This window comes from Limanda limanda, chromosome 2 (assembly GCF_963576545.1).
Source record: "Limanda limanda chromosome 2, fLimLim1.1, whole genome shotgun sequence".
In the NCBI taxonomy this organism is placed as follows: Eukaryota; Metazoa; Chordata; class Actinopteri; order Pleuronectiformes; family Pleuronectidae; genus Limanda; species Limanda limanda.
The window spans coordinates 16317706-16338153 of NC_083637.1; the positions used below are offsets into that span (position 1 = coordinate 16317706).

General features: G+C 42.8%; 1 protein-coding gene across 1 annotated transcript in view; it reads right to left on the reverse strand.

The window, feature by feature from the left end:
• adgrl3.1 (adhesion G protein-coupled receptor L3.1) overlaps positions 1–20448 on the reverse strand; it is a 98467-nt gene that overhangs the window by 68361 nt on the left and 9658 nt on the right. The window contains exon 3 of the mRNA XM_061084795.1: positions 3233–3342. Coding sequence (XP_060940778.1) covers positions 3233–3342 — 110 coding nt within the window. The remainder of the gene's footprint in view (positions 1–3232; positions 3343–20448) is intronic.

Here is a 20448-nt window from a genome sequence, read left to right on the forward strand (position 1 = left end):
CAGGGACACCCTTCTAAGTAATGGCTGTCCCCCGATGTTACAGTCATTTGAGCCCTCGCATGTAGATGCGATGATTTGTTGGTCGTCGTCGCTCGGCGTGGTTTTAGGAATGCGACAGTTTGAGTAGGCTGTCGCATATTTCATAAAACAAGCCTCTTTTATCGATCCCTCTTGATTTACGGCGACATTATGGAGATATTTCACCGCTTAATGTCTCGCAAAATGTATCTTTCACAACAATGCGGCGCGGCGGCATTGATTTGCTACGTCAAGCACGTCAGCTTGATTGTAGACGGCTGGATCTCCGGGGCCTGAATGTCAGCGAACAGGCGGCAGAGGATCTTGTTCAGAGGTTCGGACATTACTGTGGCTTTTAAAAGAAAATTGATTTTATAAATATTCGAGGGGTTGAAACCGAGGGGTCGGGCGGAGGACAGCCTTTGTGTATTCTCAGGCAAAACAATGTAAAGTGTGGAGTGGCAGTATCCGAGGCCTTGTTTCACCTCCACACAACACATTTTTTTTCCCCCCCTGCAACATTTCTCAAGGCTAAACACACCCACAGGAGCCAGGTAGTGTATCACAGCAGCGCTACCTGATCCAGCCTGAACACTTAGTCAGTACACAGAAACTGCTAATGTACTGTCAAAGTCTCTCCCTCTCTTTCTCTCCAGTGCTTTATCTCTCTCTTTCTCTCTCTCTCTCTCTCTCTCTCTCTCTCTCTCTCTCTCTCTCTCTCTCTCTCTCTCTCTACCTTCCTCCATCTGTTAACCGAGCTCTCCGATGACTTTGGTTTCGGATGCTGTCTATTTTTACGGGTCGAAACGTTACCCCCCCCCCCCCGACCGGCCCTTTGTTTATCAGATCACCAAAACGCACCTCGTCTCCCTGGTCTCGCTCATTTTCCACCACAGCTGCTCTTCACAGTGATGAATCTATGAAACAAGTTTTCATTTTCACACGTGCATTTCTATCGGAGGTAAAGAGCGAGCACCCAGACAGGTTTCAAAATGAAAGGACGAGACACGAGCGAAAACACAAACTGACAAACACTCAATGCTTCGATGCTTCCACTTGTGTGTGTGTGTGCGTGTGTGTGTGTGCGTGCACGCGCCTGGTGGGGCATTAAGCAGGTATCAGGTTGTGTTTCCATCTGCTCCAGAGAGGGCTCTGATAGTCCTATTATTTAATCTGCTGGTCATTCTAGACGCCAGGCAAGAGCCGTTTAGCCAGACATAATTGAATGCTTCAGTGTGGGAGATCACCTTGGCCGCCTGAATGGACCGTGGAGCCAAGATTCGACACTCAGACAGTGTTGGACATATTAGAAATAATCTAAATACATAACTGTGATTTATGCGCTACCTTAAGGAGGAGACATGCATACAAACTGCCAAACATTTATTCCAATCAAAGTTTGTATCCGAGCTTCGAATCTGAGTCTTCTTTTTCAGTTTTATTTATTTTGGCAAACATCAGAATTACGGGCAGGATTAATAGCCTTTTTTTTTGCTTTAAATAAATCGTACATATACCTCCACTCCACCCGTAGATGTCCTCCTGTCATTCATGACTTATAACTGTTCCAGCACGGAGCCGTTTATAGCCAACAAAATATGTCAAGAGTAAGATACAGTGCTGTGTGTCCAAAAATTCACACGTGTTCATTTCTCAACATACACACATCCTGAATCTACATTCATGTGAGCGTACATAGGAGGACGTGTATCAAGGTCATGTTATATGGAACAGTTATTCAGTTCAAGTTTATATTTAAAACTAAAAAAGGATTTTCAAGTCTTATATTTGAGCGGCAGGTCTGAAAGAGTTGTCTCTACTTTGCTGTCTATGTTCCTCATATAACTATTCAATGCGATTTTTAAGTATTATAATTTTGAGAAGAACATTTTGAGATATTCCGACACCAATACGATGGTGAAATGCTGCTTTAATGTGCATTTGTGTATCAATCCGATTCCAAGATATTAGTTTTATCCAGATGAAACTGCACTTAAATTATTTCAGGTAGTGTAGAATTTGTCAGAGCTAGTTAAGGTGTCACCCTGGAAGTGCACGTAACCAGCTATTCAAAGAGGGAAATCGTTCTATATTTCTATATTTATCTATTAGTGTTCTTTTTCAGTTATATCTGTCACACTAGATAATACAAATGCCTTGTATGTGGGTTTTTTCAGACAACACCAAGTGGAAGCGTACAAGCTCTCGGTATCGGTATCGCGAAGGGAAAAACAGTATCAGAGAATCTCTAATTCTTCATCTTTTTTTTTCTCCTCAATTCGAATTTGAGTTTCCAGTTACTTGGTTGTCGTCTCTGAGGTTTTTCCATCCTGATAAGGTGGTGGGGGGGGGGAATTGAACTTAATTTCCTTGTGAACAAAGTAGTTTTCATCGCTATGATGTGAAAATAACTAGAGGAAACACGAGGGACATCGTTTGAGTTTAAACTTTTTCAAAGACCAGACGCAGCAGCTGCATTATAGTTTTGCCTTTAGACAAATCCTCCAGGCTGGAAAGTAGTGGGAGACAAACATCAATGACAAATAGATGTCTTTAATCCACATCTCCAACCTGAACCCTTATGTATTCATTATGCAGAAAGCGATAACCTAGATTTTCGGGGGGGAAACTATATTAGTAAAAAGAAAAAAGTTTTGTTTTACAGCAATGGCCCAATGATGTTTCGCTTCAGTAGACACAACCTCCCCCACTGTGTTATCACAAGGTCAAAGGTCAGATCGGCATCTGTCGTCATTTGAGCCGATCCATCTTTGTCATCCATCAAACCTCTGACTTTTGGAGAGAGCCGTGTCATCACAGATTTCCACATGGATTTAATCTACCAGTCAAATTACTGGTGTTAATTTTTCATTAAAACTATAAAAAAATAAGTCAAAATGGAGTAAAGGATTACTTGCAGCCTTCGGCAAGAATGTTCAATGTGTGCATTCGAACTAGTGTCAAGTACTGCGCCTGAAGTGGTAAGCAAATGTAACAAATACATTAATCTTGATTTAGACCTTAGTGATGATAACAACTCCAATGTTTAGCCAGAGAAAACCCATGCAAACAGTGGGAGAACATGCAAACTCCACATAGAAAGACCCGGCCCAACTGGGATTCAGTGATAACCACTGCAAACCATTAAAAATGAGACAAATATACACACGAGATCATAAAATGCTGCTATAGTAGAAAACAGAAGATCACTTACTGTAAGGGACACACTCATACTGGACCTCCAGGTATTTGTATGTGCCGGGGCAGGGGTCCGGGAAGACATCAGGCCCAGCCACCACGGCACACTGGGTGCGGTTGTTGCATCTGCACGGGGAAGATGAGTGAAGAGGCAGATATGAACACGAGCAGGAGCAAGAATATATTCCCACAACAAACAACTGAAAGTGTGTTTCTAAGGCTGAGACCCTTTAGTAAAGACCCTGACATTTACAGTAGGTGATGTACAATGAGATGGATTATATCCTCTCATATAATTCACTATCCACCTCAACAGTCAAGAGTCATCTGTGTTGAAGGACCCTTCAGACTGACAAGAGAACACACACTGGTACACCTGCCACTGAACATTACACACTAATACAATCATTGTGTTCAGCTCTACACAAGGGGATCCATAGTGGCTACTGCAAGGAATGTGCAAGGACACTTCAGGCGTATGTGTGTGTGTGTGTGCGTGTGTGTGTGTGTGTGTGTGTGTGTGCAGTGAGAACAACAACCTATGCCTTTAAGAGTATCCTGCCCCCAGTCTTTGGATAATTAATTCTAATTATCAGAGGGGCTCGCTCTCATCTGACACACAAAAAGTAAGTATTTCTCACTCGTATTAACACTCGTATTAACACAGGTTACCTAAGGCACCGCACTCTGTGTGTGTACTACGTGCCTCCGGGGGGGTTTGTGTGACCGCGCGTGTGCGTCTGCAGTCATAAATGCGTAAAAATACACACATGACATTTATGTGTGAATTAAACATGCAGAGACCGCTCCGCAGCACAACCGTGGATGATTTGTTGGGGGGGCAGTTGGAGCCCATACATTACCATGATAGATACATGTAATAACATTGGATGCCAGCCCACCTAGAAGAACCAATTTATCTCAGTGTAACGTGAAGATATTTCAATATATTGAGGAAGGAAAGGGACGAAGGGCTCGGGATGGGGATAGATTTACTTTTAAGTGAAAACAGAAAACTTTTCCCGTCTTGGTTTTACATGTGGTAATACCATTAGAACATGGCTACCAATCACAGCCTTTCTACTGTCCAATGCAAGGGGGAAATAGTGCAGCTAAAACCGTGCAGTGAATACCCATCCAAGGTTCACTTATGTTTGCTGTTATTTTTTATATAACTCTCCCTCTTGGTCATCTTTACCTCCTTTGCCTCCTTCTTAATATCAATAGAGTTTACACAGTTGCTCGGAGGTTTCACTGTCCGGATAAGATCAAATGAGACTTTATTAATCCCAAAGGAAATTGTTGTGCCAGCTTTCCCCATTGCAGTATCAACAATATAGAAAAGAAGAGAATAGAATACAGTAAATAAAAAAAGAGTATCAAGTCTAAAAATATAAATGAAAAACGATAAAAGTATAAAGTGTGTTTTAAATGAAATATACCTATAAAGTGTACACAGAGTAATGCAGAATCATCTCCTAATAAAAATATGAGACTAAAATATGAGACTAAAATAAGCTAAGGAAGTTACCTGACACAGTAAAACCGATATTAAACAAAGAGCTAGTATGTAGCATTGGTAAAAGGAGTAAGTAATATGGGATATTGCACATGATATTGAGATATGATGAAAATCTATTACACACATAGAAATAGTTAGAGCTACTGATTGAAACAAGGGGAAAAACAATCCTGTATCCTCTCTCTCCTCTTGTTGCACATGTTCTTCCTTTATGCCTTAGATCAATTTTCCATGTGGCAGAATCGCAGAGTACAAACAAGACTCACAGCTAAAAAAGTATTTGTGTCGTTGTTTGTCAGCCATCACATTGGACAATGAGCTTTTAGTTTATATCCATAAGTTACAGCAAAATAAATGTATCTATAGCCAATTTAATCGGGCTGATGAGCGATTTCCCCTCTCGTCCCAATATTTCCTTTCAATTAGTACCACTGTGTGCCACAAGTACCACTCTCTCTCTCTCTCTTCGCCTCTCCGCACACCTGTCAAACAGGCGACATTTATATTAAAAACATTCCCATTCTTCCGCTGAGATACTTTTTAATGAGCATGCCAAACCCCTCAAGTCTCCCTTCTTTCAGAATCACATTCAACCATTTGCATAATGAAATATGCATGAGAGATAATTTAATTTTTATTCAATAGTCGGATGTAACACGTGGAACGCAATGTAGGGGAAATAGAACCACGCGCCGTGTATAACGGGATCTATTTGTTGACCAGTGTGTCCCAGGTCAGGGGGGGGGGGGGTCTGGAGTTTAAAAGGTTTCAAACTCGATGTGTTTGGACGTCTGTCATATTCTAATAACAATAACCAGCCAGTCTTCTCTACCCTCGTCCTCCCTTCGCTTTTCTCGCCTCCGTGCTTTTTAATTTCTTGCCCCGGTGCCTTCATCATCGGTCACCTGTCATCAGTGCAAAGTTGTGGACTGGGGGGGGGGGGCACAAAACTGACAACTTTCTTCACAACACCCACCAATGGACACGACTGGCACGATCACATGGATTTCCGTGATCGGCATCACCAGCTCGTCCCACCCTTACAGCTGTCGCCTAGCAACAGAGCTGCAGTTGGACATGACGAGTAGGTTTTAATGCCCCTTGGTTTATTTAACGTGTGTACCATTAGCTGTTCCGTCGTGTTGAGGCGTAATACTCCTGGACATCTTGTCGTTTGCCATGACAACAACGAAAAATCGTTCGTCAAAAAGTGCAATGAATCCTGGGATATGTTGGAATGAGATACAAGGACACATTTGTCGGCGGCATTTGGAGGAGCCTGTGAAATGGGTCAGTCTCTTGCTCCAATGGGAAGAAATTGGCCTGTGAAGGATGCGACCCCGAATTGAGACACAGCTTTAAAACTCACATGTAATGCCAAAGGTGCAAATGTAGGATTGATCATTTCCAGATGAACACTTGCAAAAAAGGGATTCTGCAGGAAAGTATGGAAAAAACTGAACAGTCCTACTGGAGGAAGCAGATCTGTGCCAAAGCTGTTCCCTTTGTGTTTCTTCTTCGCATTTGTATTTTTCTCAGCGGTGACACCTATCGTTTGGGAGACAGACCCCAAGCAGGAGTGTGAAAGAAAGAGGCGTTCAGTCGACATCACAGTTGGTGTGTGTGTGTGATGACCAATCCATCAAGCCTACTGAAGGGAAAGAAACTCTGGTTTCACTGTGAATCCCAAAGGACTTTAAAAAAATGTTTTCCTGCAGACAAAGGAGAAAAACTCCACTAGACGCAAAAAAAACCTCATATGCATCGAAAAAGTCACTATACAGAGTCAAGATATGCATAAATAACTACGATGCAGGGAGAAATAAAAGATGCAAATGTGTTCAAAGAGAGCAAAAGGGGGAAAATGTGATTGTGTGTGTGTATTCCTGCTTTATGATAGTGCAAGATACAGCCCCTGTTCTCAGAACATTCACGGCTGAGTCATAAAACACTGAAGGTTATTGACTGGTGTTTTAAATACAGCGCATAGAGCAAAGATTCAACGTTATCCTCAGCACGCTCTATCTCTCTGCTATCACTCCTGCTATTTTTGTCTGCACAAACTTTCTCTTTCCTTTTTTTCCCTCCTTCCTTTTCTTAAGCCAAGATAATAAAGCAATTTCTTTTTCAGCTCTTCTTCATCCCTCCAACCAAGGAATTATTCCACTCTGCTCCTCTTTCTTTGTCTCTCGTTTCCACTGTCTGTTCTTTTTTTTGCTGTCTGTTTATCTATCTTAAACCCACTTAGCTGCAGTTTCTGAAGTCACACCCAGATATACGTGGTAGGCCTCTTATTGCCGGCTTCCTTCTCCCTCTGCCGTCTCCCTCCTTAATATCTTTCTCATCCCTGCCTCCCTCAGGGCGTCATCTCTAGCCTCCCTGTTTCTCCCTCAATCCCTCCATCCTCAGTAAAGCCTGTGCTGACGTCACCATTCTGTCTGAGCCAGTCGTCTGAGTCAGATCCAAAAAAGACTCCCTTACGTCCCCAGTACCTCCAGCTCCTTCTCCGCTTGTTTCCTCTCTGCTCCTCTGCCAATGTGTTTATCCATGAGCCCAAAAAACATAAAAACATCGGCAATAAAATCCCCCATTTCCGACCTTGCGTCCAGTAACACGTGCACACGTACGACATGCGCACGTGGCCCCTGCACACACCTTTGCAACCTTTTACACATACCAAAACGGCTCTGTATTTTTCATGTGTTTTTCACAGTGTTGGCAGAAATGCTTCTTTTTAATTAGCATGGCCACATCAAAACAAGGCAGTGGCCTGGATACCGCCTTGCCTACTGGCTGTCTTCCCTGCAATGTGTAACTCTCACACACACACACACACAACCACACACACACACACACACACACACACGCACACACACACACACACACACGCGCACACACGCGCACACAAACAAACTGTTCACTAACAAAGCCGAGCTGTGGCAGGCAGGCAGAGAGAAAGCTGATGCTGCTGCAGTGGGTGATGCTGTTGTTATATTCTCTGATGTTTTTTCACTTTGTTTGGCAGACCCCCCCCCCTTCACTCCGTCTCTGTCTCTCCGTCTCCATCCCTCATATGAACATAACTGACTGCCTGATGATTTGATGAGGCTGACGCTGGCTGAGAGTGTGTGTGTGTGTGGGTACGTGTGTGTGTTTGTGTGCCCAATGTGTGCCAGCGCTCGCCTGCGTCTGTCAGCAGATGCGAAAGGGAATCGGTATTTTGTGAGAGCGCGCGCACATGTGCCTGCATGTGCTTGTGTGCAGATGTGTAGAAAGAGCCATATAATTACAGAGCGAGTGAGAGCTGGGAACTAATCCTCATGAGCCGAAGGAGGTGTCTGAGAGTGAGTGACACACAAAGCCCCGGCAAAGTCAACATTCGGATGCTGTCAGACAATCCGACAATGCTGCGTGTGTCATCTCCAACCCAGCAGGAGCACGCTCGACACATATAGACTTCCTGGAGTGTATGTTAAACATACTGTACACATACAAACACTTATAGACACTGTGCCGCCTGAAATCGGGGAAAAAATAAACATACAAACACTTCTTTTACACATTCTAGAACGCTGCGGGAACATTTCAGACCTGGAGGCTAACACCCTATATACCCTTTCACCCATTTCTAACCTTTCTAACAGACACACAAACAGCAACATAACTTCCTTGGCAGATTTAATTACTACTTTTCAATAATACAATTACAATTCATTCATATCAAACTGTGAATGTATCAAATGAAAAACTGCACTATATGAAAAAATAAGTGACGTGGTTCCATCATTATTCGTTAGAGCAATTTGGGGTTTAAGATGTTGCTCATGGACACTTTCACATGTGGACAGGAAGCGTCAGGGGTTGAACCACTAACTCCACAATTTATGACCAACTTGCCCGTCCCCTCCAAGCTCATGTGAACCAACTGAACCAAGCCAGAGGAGATTCTTTTTGTCGATGAGGACTGTGAGATGTGGTTGAAAGCTCCAGGGGAAGCTAGTATGTGAACCTTTAACTCAACTCCACTAACTGGGGCTAGTAAAGGATTATCTTATCCTATCTTAATCTTCGCAGGTATTATTTTTGGAGAGATTTTAGTATTTATCTTCACGGGTAATTCCGAGATTGGAATTGTTCGCAGTCATGGTGTTAACTCGGCGCAATCAGCCTTTCAGCATTTCTCAAATCTGTCTTATCCGGAGCTAATTCCTGAGCTTTACTTTCCCCCATTCTGACAAAACTGCATCCACTGAGGCACCTGCCACTTCATACTTTTGAAACACCTTCTTAGGCAAAGAAGAAAATTACTTTTACCAGTGAAAATCTACAATGATGGGTTATGATGTTATCGTCGCCTGATTTTATCATTATCCATAAAGCTCACTACAGCTCTATGTTCAAGCTATTTCCCCGATGTTTGGCCTAGAGATCACGTGAAAAGAGATTCATTCAAGCCAGCTAAGAAGACACACAAATATCCAATAAACAATAAGATAGGAGAAATATGGACAGTCTTTTTTGCTGTTGTAACTGTTACTGTCTGGTTTTCCTGCTTTGTTTGTTTGGACCCTATTCCATTCTTGCACCTGCTCGTGGCTGGACGAGGTTTCCACACTCCTGATCGCCCGCCAATCCTCCTCCACACCTGTGCTCCGACCCCTTATCAACAGCTCTAGACGATCAGGATGAGCTCTTCCAACGAGACTCTGCCAGATCGTCATTCAGCTGGCAGCAGAAATGCTTCGGCCGACTTCTCTGATTTTTTTACGATACCTTTTCGACTTAATCTGACCATTGTTATTTTTGCCTGCACCCCAGATCCTCTACCACGCGCTCACTCCTGCACACTTCCACGAGTGGATTTGGCCGTGATGGATCTAGGATTTTTCTTAAACTTTGGCCATGAATACATTTTCACTGTGGGGGGGATTTTATAGGTCCAACATCCCCGCAAAATTCCTGATTCAGTAAGGTGCACATTCCTAGTTCGAGCTCTTTGTTTTCTTCAGAAAAGCTTAGCAAGATTTTAAAATGTTTTAATATTTAGTTTTGCTATTGTTAAGCATGTGCAGATTTAAAAAAAGACTGCTGACAGGACAGGGGCACTTCAGTAGCCAATCACATTTCAGATGTGGCCAGTGCCCCTCTGGCCATCCCTGGATCCGCCCCTGCTGGGATTCAGGTTCTCAGGAGATGTTTTTTTGGAATCTCGAACAAATAATAAGCAGAGTTTGTTTCTTTACTCTCTTCATAATCTTGTAGGCTGCATGAAACCTTTTAAACCCACTCCTGTCTCTGGTCCTGTGATCTGCTATTAGAGTCCAGCCATTAGCTTCCATCCTACATCCTTATCTTGTTGCATGAAGCCACAGGATATACAGCTGATGAAGGCTTTGCAATAAGGCCATATTTTTCTTGCTATTCCTGCTGTATTGAATATCAGAGGGATTTTAAATGACATTGCCTTTCAAGCAGAATCCTGAGTTTCTACTTCCCTTAAATTCTACAGTAAGATGATGGCTGATCATTTAAATCCTCTTTATTATCATCATAACTCTTATTATGATCATTATCAAAAAACACTGCATAAAGGGAATGTTGAAGAACAATAGAGCGCCGTCTGAAAAATCCCAAACGCATTTATCAAACAAACAAGCTGTGTCTGAAATCTCTCTATTTACCAGTGCACTATATTTAGCTAATTAACTAATTAGCAACAACAAATACGTTTTGGAGGAAACATAATGAAGGCATAAGTAAAATGTTCACAAACAAAGTATTTGTATCCAAACTTGCAGTGACTAAATCATAACTAAACTATTTTCTGGTTGTGCTGAGGCGTTCACAGCACATGAAAGTTAGGGAAAGATCAGGGGAAAAAAACCATGATGACTTCAAACGCAACATGTTTACTTGCATTTAACCAAAAACCACAATCTCTCCTCAATCTAACCACAGGCATCCTGTGGGTGTGAAGCCCATTCCATTCACTAAAAACATTGTTGTCTCTGAACACCATCCAGCCAGCGATCACACTGCCACCACGGAGAAATTGAGAAAACACAGTTTAGCTGTCTATGAATGTTATTTCGAGGAAATTTATGTTTCTTAAAGTGCCTCATAAATTTACACTTTTAACACAGAAGTAGCGCTCATGGCCTGCACGCAACTGCCTGCTAACAATCCAACATTGCAATGTATCACATTTAAAAATGCAAAAATGTGGACTCTCTCAGTGAGGATGCAAAATTATAAAGAATTATTAGTGTCTAAATTACAATTTACTCTTAAGAAGATGCAGAATGGGACGGGAGGGAGGCCATTCAATTTAGGTGCAGATAATTCAGGTGGTTGATCTAGATTTTTCCCTCCCTTTCTTTTACATTGTGATCTTTTTTTACAGGCATATTTAGGGAACCATTTTTCTGTAAGTGGTAGCTTTAAATTTTAAGGGGCATGTTGGGCTTGGCAGATGTATGTGCTGCGCTCTTGTAGTGATAATTTCAAAAGTGCAAAACTAGGTATTCAAGAACAGATATTACGCCCCTTCACTTTGTTGCAACATCTTTTATAAGTGTGCTACTGAGCATCTTGGAGCTTCTATTTTCACACCAGCAGGAACATCGATGGTACACAATACTGACACATCTCTTATCAGAGCTCCCTCTGAGAGATGTGCAGTGGTGGGAACATGCAATATAGACTCAGGGTGTGCATAACTTCAACATCTTGTTTTTTTTCTCACAAACTGTGGGGTAGCTGGCGGAGAAGAATATTTTTTTGAATAATATATTCTGCATTTGACAGCTGGACAACAGAAACACGGACTGATGTAGATTAGAGGGGGGGCCGTGGGGAGTTAAGCACATATTGAAATTACCTGCAAGGAAAAAGGAGTTGAGGGTAAAGGAGTTTTTATCATAGAGACATTCAGTTATGTGTTACATAAACATGGTCGACTTTTCTTTTATCAAAAATATATTTTGTCCGTTCTCAGTGGTGTCTAAAATGTAATGTCTATCAATCCCCTGTTTCCTCCATTATTTGCTGTTCTTTCAATTTTTGCCGCAGTTTGATAGGAAATTAAAAAAAGTTGGTTTAGCCAACATCTATTTCTTCAAACAATCACAGTAAACCCTGATGATGACAAGAATCACGACTGCCTATTACCACTATAAATTTCACTACACCAGTAGTCCAAATTATCCATAAAAACACAAAATGACTCAGTTTGTATAAAAAAAATGCTTCTTTCATCAGCGTGAAAATGTGTCCCATGGTGAAAAACATGTCAGATTTTATAAGCTTGTAAAACATTCTGAAAAAGAAATTAAATTGAAATCCCCAAACTGGGGGAAATTAAGCAGAGGGAGTCGGGCAGTTGGAAAAACATAAAATAACAAAAGGACGGGGAGAGAGATGAATTTCAGCAGGACTCTTTATGTCCTGCGGGAGTTCAGGAAACCCATTTGACAGCAGACAGAGCGTAGTTACTGTATCCCGCTACAGGATAAAAAGCTGTTAGGCCGGCCATATACTCTCTCTCTCCCTCTCTCTTTCTCTCTCTCTCTCACACACACACACACACACGCACTCACCACATATGAGATTCTCCTGCTACTGGCCTCGTTTCAGCTTTATTAGCTCCCTGATGTCGTTACACACACATATATAGTGCGCTGTTTGGAGATGGACAAATGGAGTGACGGGAATGGATGTTGAATGGGAGGAATAAAACGTGGGGAGGTTGGTGTGTGTGTGTGTGTGTGTGTGTGAGCGTGTGTGTGTGTGTGTGTGTGTGGAGGGATTCATGGGGAACTTGGATGTAGTAAGTAAATGAAGAGCGATGCAGGGAATCGCGATTGACAGAGTTCGGAGAAGCGGAGCGAGACATGCTGACGTCTGTGTGTGTTTGTGTGAGTAAGCTGTGTGTGCGTCTATGGGGTATAGTGAGGCAGACGCATCACATCCTGTGCCAGCACCACCATACCACAATTGGAATAAAAAATGACAGATCTGTCTCTCTCTTTCTCCCACACACACACACATATATATATATATTTATATATAGCCTCACGCACACATATATATATGTGGGTGTCTGTGTGAATACAGTTCTCTGCAGTCCCTGCATGTCTGTCAGCTCTCGAGCAGCCTGTCAGACAGGCCACAGGTAATATAATGTTGTTTTCCCTACTGGGAAAAAAGCTTTGAAATGTGTTGCATTATTAATATTTGGCTGGAGGATGTCACTCCACCTATTTTCTCACATTCTGTCTGAGCATGTCTTGTACACTCCAATATGTAGCTTCTGTCAAACAAAGTGTTCAACGGATATTCTCATGCATGCACTTTGGGATTTTAGCCTGAAAGATGTCAATGATAGAAAATGACGACTGACAACTCACAGTCGAGTCAATAAAATCGCCCACTTGTGCTGTCACATTTTCGTGAAGAGATGAAAGCTGTTTAAAGAATCAGGAAGTTGTAAACTCTGGATACAGCGGAGCATTTGTATGCAAATGGGAAACAGTGGAGACATTTCTGCAACGACATTGTTAAGAAAGCATAAATGTGACAAAAATTTGCATTGATTTTCACATTCAATGCAAATTTTTGAGTGAAGAAGGTTGTCAACAGCAAAATTAATTTGCTGAGAAAAGAATGATACCACTTCAACATGGCTGCTAGAGATGTTTATCTAAGATTAAATGACTGTAAATGCTACTTGGATTGAAACTGGATATATGATGCTTCTTAATTAAACCTTTGTAGCTGTAAATGTATTTTCACAGGATATTGTCTTGGTATACTTAATTCTTTTGCAAAAAACAATCTGCTTAAAAATAATTTTGCATCTTCTTGTGCAGTGGCAAACAAGACAGCCAAGCAGCTACAGTTTTTAAACTCCGCCATCTCTCCTCTCCTGTGCTCTCCTCTTCCAATGGTAACCATAGCAACTTCCAAGTCGTCCGATTCCAGGACACACTCAGGGAGTCTTTCTACTGATTCCACCTAGCAACATTCCTCTGCTGGTCTCCCTGTGTTTCTCTCAGCCATACATCCGTGTGTGCATGTGTGTGGGTTTCTCCGTGTGACACCTCTTTCTCCAGAATTTAATCCAAGACCACCTGCTTGCACAAACTCTGAAATCCTTCTAAAAGCTAAAAGACGAGTAGCATTTCAGACAGCTGGGCTGTCTCTCCTGGTTGTTGAAAAGCAGAGGAGCGTGTAAGACACCAAAGCCGTCAAGACGATGGAGCAACGCCAAACAGAGAAGCTGTCTCGCAGGATTTAGCCTGCCTCGCATCATAATGCAAAAGAGATGCATGCTGTTGTGTGTATGCATGTACTGCATGTGCATGTGCATGAGACAGAGGGATGAGTTTTGTGTCCTGGTCTGGTTTTGCACTTCAATGTCAATGTCAAAGTATCGAGTCAGTCACTTCCTACATGCCAGCACGTCGGAGGCACTGACTCACATGTTTGTCTCTGAATGTGTCAGACTTGGTGTGTGTATGTGGGAGCAGGAGAATGAAATAGAGAGGTTGTGTGTGGTGTCTAGACCGTTCTCAAACTATTCTCAGCCAGCCACATAGCTTAGGTGCTCGGTGAAGCATGGTAACTAAGGTTAGCAGAGGTGTCGCGACAGCAGAAAAGGGTCAGACCTCGGAGACTCTGACATGTGGAAATACAGAGGATTTGGAAGAACAACAGTTGTCAGTCGGGCGGATGTATCTCAGTGTGTGAGGGGGGATACAGAGGATAATGAGGGTGAGCAAAGGGCAGCAATATAATGTGATGAACCTTTGCTCTCATTGCCATCACATATAAAAATTTCTACGTAGTGTGCTTCAGGAACAACTGTGTGTCAGGATCCGTCTTTTTTAAATATATCTTCCCTTCTTAGTTTTCTCTCAATATGCCTACATCTGCACATGTGTGTGTGTGTGTGTGTGTGTGTGTGTGTACATATGCATGCACAGCATGCATGTGTGTAGGGCCTAATTACCGCACTGAGCTTGGGTGACAGTCGGGCCCCTAGGGTGCCGCAGGGCATCTCCTGTAACCATGGCGACTATAAGGGTGGCAGCACAAGCTCATACATGCACGCGTACACCAAACACACAAGCACACACACACACATTAAGTAGGACATTTCCAGATATGACCTCATTCAGTGGGAAGCAGGAGAGTTAATGGAGGGAAAAGACAAGTGAACAGATATAAACAGATGCAAATCTGTGATAAATAATATAACAAGATATAATTGTTGATATCATGGTGAGTCCACCTCCGCAAGACCCACACAAAACACACAGCACGCACCGCCTCAGCTGCCTCAGTGCAAACTCTCAACAGATAATATTGTTGTCGTAGCGACACAGGGCTGGAGTAATGATAAAGTAGATTCATAGGATTTATGTAAGTCGAGTGCATTAATTTATCTGTGTCTCAGTCATTATGTGTTCTGCCTCTCTTCTCTTCTCCTCCTCTGTTTACTGAGATGAATCAGCCTCAAACGGAGAAGACAGATGAAGTGCAGGTATGCCTGTATGATTTCATACTTCACTGCTTACACATTCCTGGACTGTAGGACATGGCTAGCACCGGATCACAGTCTATGAATCAAGTGTTTTTTTTATAATTCAGAGTCAAAAGGAAAAAAAAACTTCAGAGGTTTCTTTCCATTCTCCCGTGTGAATGGTTCAAACATGCGTGTGCACACTCGCTAACACATACAAAACACACACCACGGCAGCTACACACTAGCCGGGCGCTTTGAAGGCTGAGACTCAGTTCTGAAGAGACAGGCTGCCAGAAGAAGTTGACCGAGCCTTGGATGTGATGAGCAACTCTCTCAGTTTCTCTCTGAGTGTGTCTTTCTGTGCACGGGCAAGAGAGTTTCTGTGAGCATGAATGCATGAGCAAGCTTGCATGTTCATGCATGCATGCATGGGTAATTATTTGTGTGTGTGCACACAGGGCTGGTGAATATATGTGTTTACAATGATGTGCACCTTGGATCCCTGGAGCCATCAAAGGGTTTAATACAGAGGATGCTTCTACAGCCTTCAGCCAATGATCAGGGGTCTTAAAATACAGACAACGTGCTGCATCACATAAGCTTCTGCCTTTAAGTCTGAACTTCACCTTTCCTCTGAGCAATGGAAAGTGGAAAAAAAAGTTGAATGACAAAAACAGGAAACGGCGATGAAAACTAAAACAGATGGCGAGGGAGAAAGGAAAAGTGACAGTGTGGGTGGGAGGTAGGGGGTGAGAGGCAATTTGAGAAATGAGAGGAGTGAGGAAAAACTGGAAATGGATTGACAGAAATTGAGATATCATAAGGGGGAGAGAGAGAGAGAGAGTGAGACAGGGAACTGATAAATAAAGCATGTTGTTATTCAACACTTCCAAAAGCAAGGGGGAGAAGGGGAGCAGAAAAAAATGTGTGTGGGGGGGGTACTACTCCTTACCCTTGTCTTTCTTGTCAAAGTGATTTCCCTTTGTGTTGAGGGACTTCTTCAAGAGGGAAGGAGAAGAAAAGTGGAGAGCAACAGAGAAGGGGGGGGACAGACGGGAGGGAGAGAAGGGCAAACAAGGTGACAAGGTGGGAGAGGCTGAGCAGTGTCAGGGGAAAGTCAGTTTGAAGTCCAGAAGTAATTTTCTAACATGGAAGCTGTGGCAGGGGCAGCAAGTGTGTGCAGTGCCTACACATTCTGCCGAGTGTCCACACTTACGGCCTCAAGTGTCGGAATACCTGTGTGTGTGTGCAGTGCGCATGGAGTGTGTGAGTGTGTGAGAGAGGGAATCAGTGCCCAAAGAGAGTGCGCGCTGAAAGGTACTCGGTTCATGAAGCACTCAAGTATCAGTGAGGGACAAGGAGTGCATTGAGAAGCATCTCCGTGGAAGCCATCAAGTCACTTTTATGTCAGTAGATCACTGTGACTTGCAGCCGTTCCACCATTTTGGCTGGCAGCTCTCTCCCTGTGCAGAACTGAACAACCCAAATTTTAAAAAATGCTTCTGCTTCCCTGATATAACTCTCACCCAGGGCCAGTTTACATTGTACACTCAACCTTACCACGACCTGGCCGAGCCAACATGGCTTTAGAGTATTTCAATATAAAGGGCCCATTCTAGGGTAAAGATAACAACAATTCCTACAATTTAGATGTAACACAAAATTCAATTTTTAGGGTTAGGGTAAAAATTGAATTTTGTGTTACAACCCTAACCCTAACCCTAACCCTAAACCTAAAATTATTTTTTAATTTTTTTTTAGAATAGAATCAGGTTTTATTGGCCAAGTAAGTTTGCACAAACAAAGAATTTGACTTGGTAAAGTGGCTCTCAGTGTGCTACACAGAAAAAACATCACAACACAAAACAATACAAACAGTGCGACGGTCTAAGAAAAGAAAGAAAAGAAGTGCAGGGATAAATATTAAAAGGTATGAGTATTACGGTTATACAGTAAGGGTGAAATAAATACATATAATTAAATATAATTATAATATAATATAACTTCCGGAGTAATTGTACAGGGATTATTATAAATAGATAGATCCATTTCACATAAATATTACACACTTGAACTTTAAAGCCGGTCACCTTTGTAATGTCCAGTAAATAAACAACACATAAGAGGGTTAGAAGATACGAGATATACTGTGAAATGGAGTGTTCAGCAGGCAGGATTTTTACGTGCACTAATATTGAGACTCAATAACTGCTATACTAACACAGTGATAAGAACATGGCTCATATGGACAATTTCTTATTGAGATAATACAATTAAAACCTAAAAGGAACAGAAGTTAAAACAAAGAAAGCTTGGTAGCCACTTTGAAATAAGTGCTGCAGCTCAAGACCTGATAAAGCCGAGTGAGCCATTGAACTGAGGCCAGTCTATCGCTATAACAGATTAAGCGTAACTTTCATGGCCGCAGCTTCGTTTCCCCTTCAACCCAGTGTATCCCAGTGGGGAGATAATCTGGGAAATGCAGCGATATCAGGTCCTCTCTAGGTTGCCTGAGAAGCCTTGTGAGACCCTCTGGAGATATGAAGCTTTGATATCAAGACCAATTATGTGGTACGGGCACACACACACACATCCACACACACACAAGCATATGCACTGACAAAGACAAACGCACACCCACCCACACACACACACACACACCCTGGCCTTGGAGAGAGGTAGAGAGGAAAACAAAAAGAGAATGTGATACTGAGGAAACACTGGGCAGGCGGAACATGCTCTGATTTTATCAGCCCGTTGAGCCGGGCTTGAAAGCCAAAGACGATACAGACGTAGAGGGAATGAGAGAGTGGAAACTCGACAGGCTGAAACAGACTGAAGAGGAGGGATGTGTGAGAATATGGGAAGGAGCGAAATTCACACACACATGCACAAATGAACCCCGCTGCAATTCACTACAAAAGCCCCAGATAAAGCCTTCAAAACACACTAATGAGTTCACAAACACGCATTAGACGTGTGCAACACTCATGATTCATTGTGTGCGTCTACCTGAAACACCCTTACTGGGTTCATGACTACATCTGAGCTTGTGTCATTCACAGCCTTTTGCGGCAATCACACACACACACAAACATACAAACACACGCTGAAAATATACTGTAAGTGATAAACAGTTGTTTCCTGTCTGAGTCACCTCCGCAGAGGATCCCTCCAGATTAAGTTTGGCCTCTGGCTTCGCTAATTGGAGCTTAAAGTCTGGTGTAGCCCCTGGGCAGCGTATGCGGTGTGTGGCACATGCTGCGTGGATCTGCGTGTGTATAAATTATGGATATGAGGGCCTGTAGGAGAGTGGCCACACACGCTGCAGCTGCTTGACGCGAGTGGGGGAGACTGGGCCAAGCCAAAGCAATCGCAATCAGAGCACCGGCACATGACAGAGACAGGTGCTATGATATGTACATATATATGTGTGCGTGTGTGTGTGTGTGTGTGTGTCTGTACAGGGCCTTTTTCACAGCAGACATTTTGACATTTCACAGCAGGGAAATCACAGACAAATAATGAAATAAACTAACTGATGGCTGAATTCCATTAGGTGGGACTCATGAATTTCATTACTGTGATGTTTCTACTGTAACATGTCAAAATGTCTGCTCGGTAAAACTCGGCTCATAAAATGATGATACCTAACCCGCATCTATGAAGTCTCAATTAAGCGGCTTCCTGACATGCACTGAACTCCAGATAATCTCCTGAAATTATCCAGCAGGGCCGTTTGGGAGAAACTCCAGACTGATCTGCAGGGTTCTCCTGTCAGCCGCCTGGTAAAAATTCAAGATATTACCCGAAGAAGTCACCACGATCTAGTCGAAAAAATCAAAGACTGAAAATGACACACGTAGAAGACACAGACAAAGATGTCAACTTGGAAAGACAACGAGTTTCGAGAACTTTTGGTGATGACGGCCAACACCGGTGTCGATGTGCTGTACACAAAAACGTGTTATCTTGTTATTTCCTCTCCCCTGAAACTGACAGTTTTCCGTTGTTGGGAACACATCTGATTGAAGAATCTCCTGCTGCGTCCTTCACATGTGAAAGACAAACTCCCACTGTACCAACCTTTTTCCGGAGTTCATGTCAACAGCTTTAGTGATACACATGATTTAATGGTCTTACTGGCATCAGTGAACATTAAAAAGATTGTCATAGAATAAACTAGACTAAAATAGACATTGTAATTTCTATTGAAAGAGAAACTTGAAGCAGATTTCCTGTGTTTTCTACCATGTATGAAATATGACTCATTAATTCATCCTTGTCTGTGTCCTCATGTGTTCTGCCTCTCTTCCCTCCTCCTCCTCTGAGATGAATCAAACAGAGAAGACAGATGAAGTGCAGGTATGCCTGTACAGCTTCATACTTCACCGCTCACACATTCCTGGACTGCAGGACACGGCTAGCACCGGATCATAGTCTGTGAATCAAGTCTTTTTTCCATAATTCAGAGTCAAAGGAAAAAAAGAGCTTCAGAGGTTCCTCTCCAGTTTCCTGTGTGGTTCAAACATGCGTGTGCACACTCGCTAACACACACACACACACACACACACACACACACACTACTGGTACTGTTCAGCTTGCCAGGAGAGGAGGCGGTCACACTGTCCAGCTGTACAGGAAGTGTTACCCGAGTAATACCATTGTCTGATAAGGTTCTGCGGTGGTTTGGCATTGTACTGTATGTACAGGAAGTGAGAGAGGCAGAAATGTGGGGGGCGAGGGGGTGCAGGTTACACTGGGTTTCAATAGATTTCCCATCACCTCTCTTCTAATTTTCCCATTACACACAAGTCGGACAGGGCTGTGGTGTCTCACAATGTTGCTGGTCAACTTTGTGAAAGTGGGTTAAAACGTGAGTAATGATGGACTCGTCATTCATTTTCTCCTTCTGTTTATGAATTAATCTCCATTCCCGCAACTTTTACTTTACAAAATGTCTCTGTCCAGAGGAGAACACACAAAAAAACACCCTCAAGCATTCGAACAAGCATTCCTGGCCAGTGGCTGGTGATGAAGTCCACATCAATGAAGAATTTGTGGAAGTAATAATGAGCGAGCCAGATGTCTGTGAATGACGATAATGTGCTGCACTGAGCGCTACATTTGGCTGCAAACTTGTAACTGGAGCTAGCAGCGCTCACCAAATGTAGAGAAACTG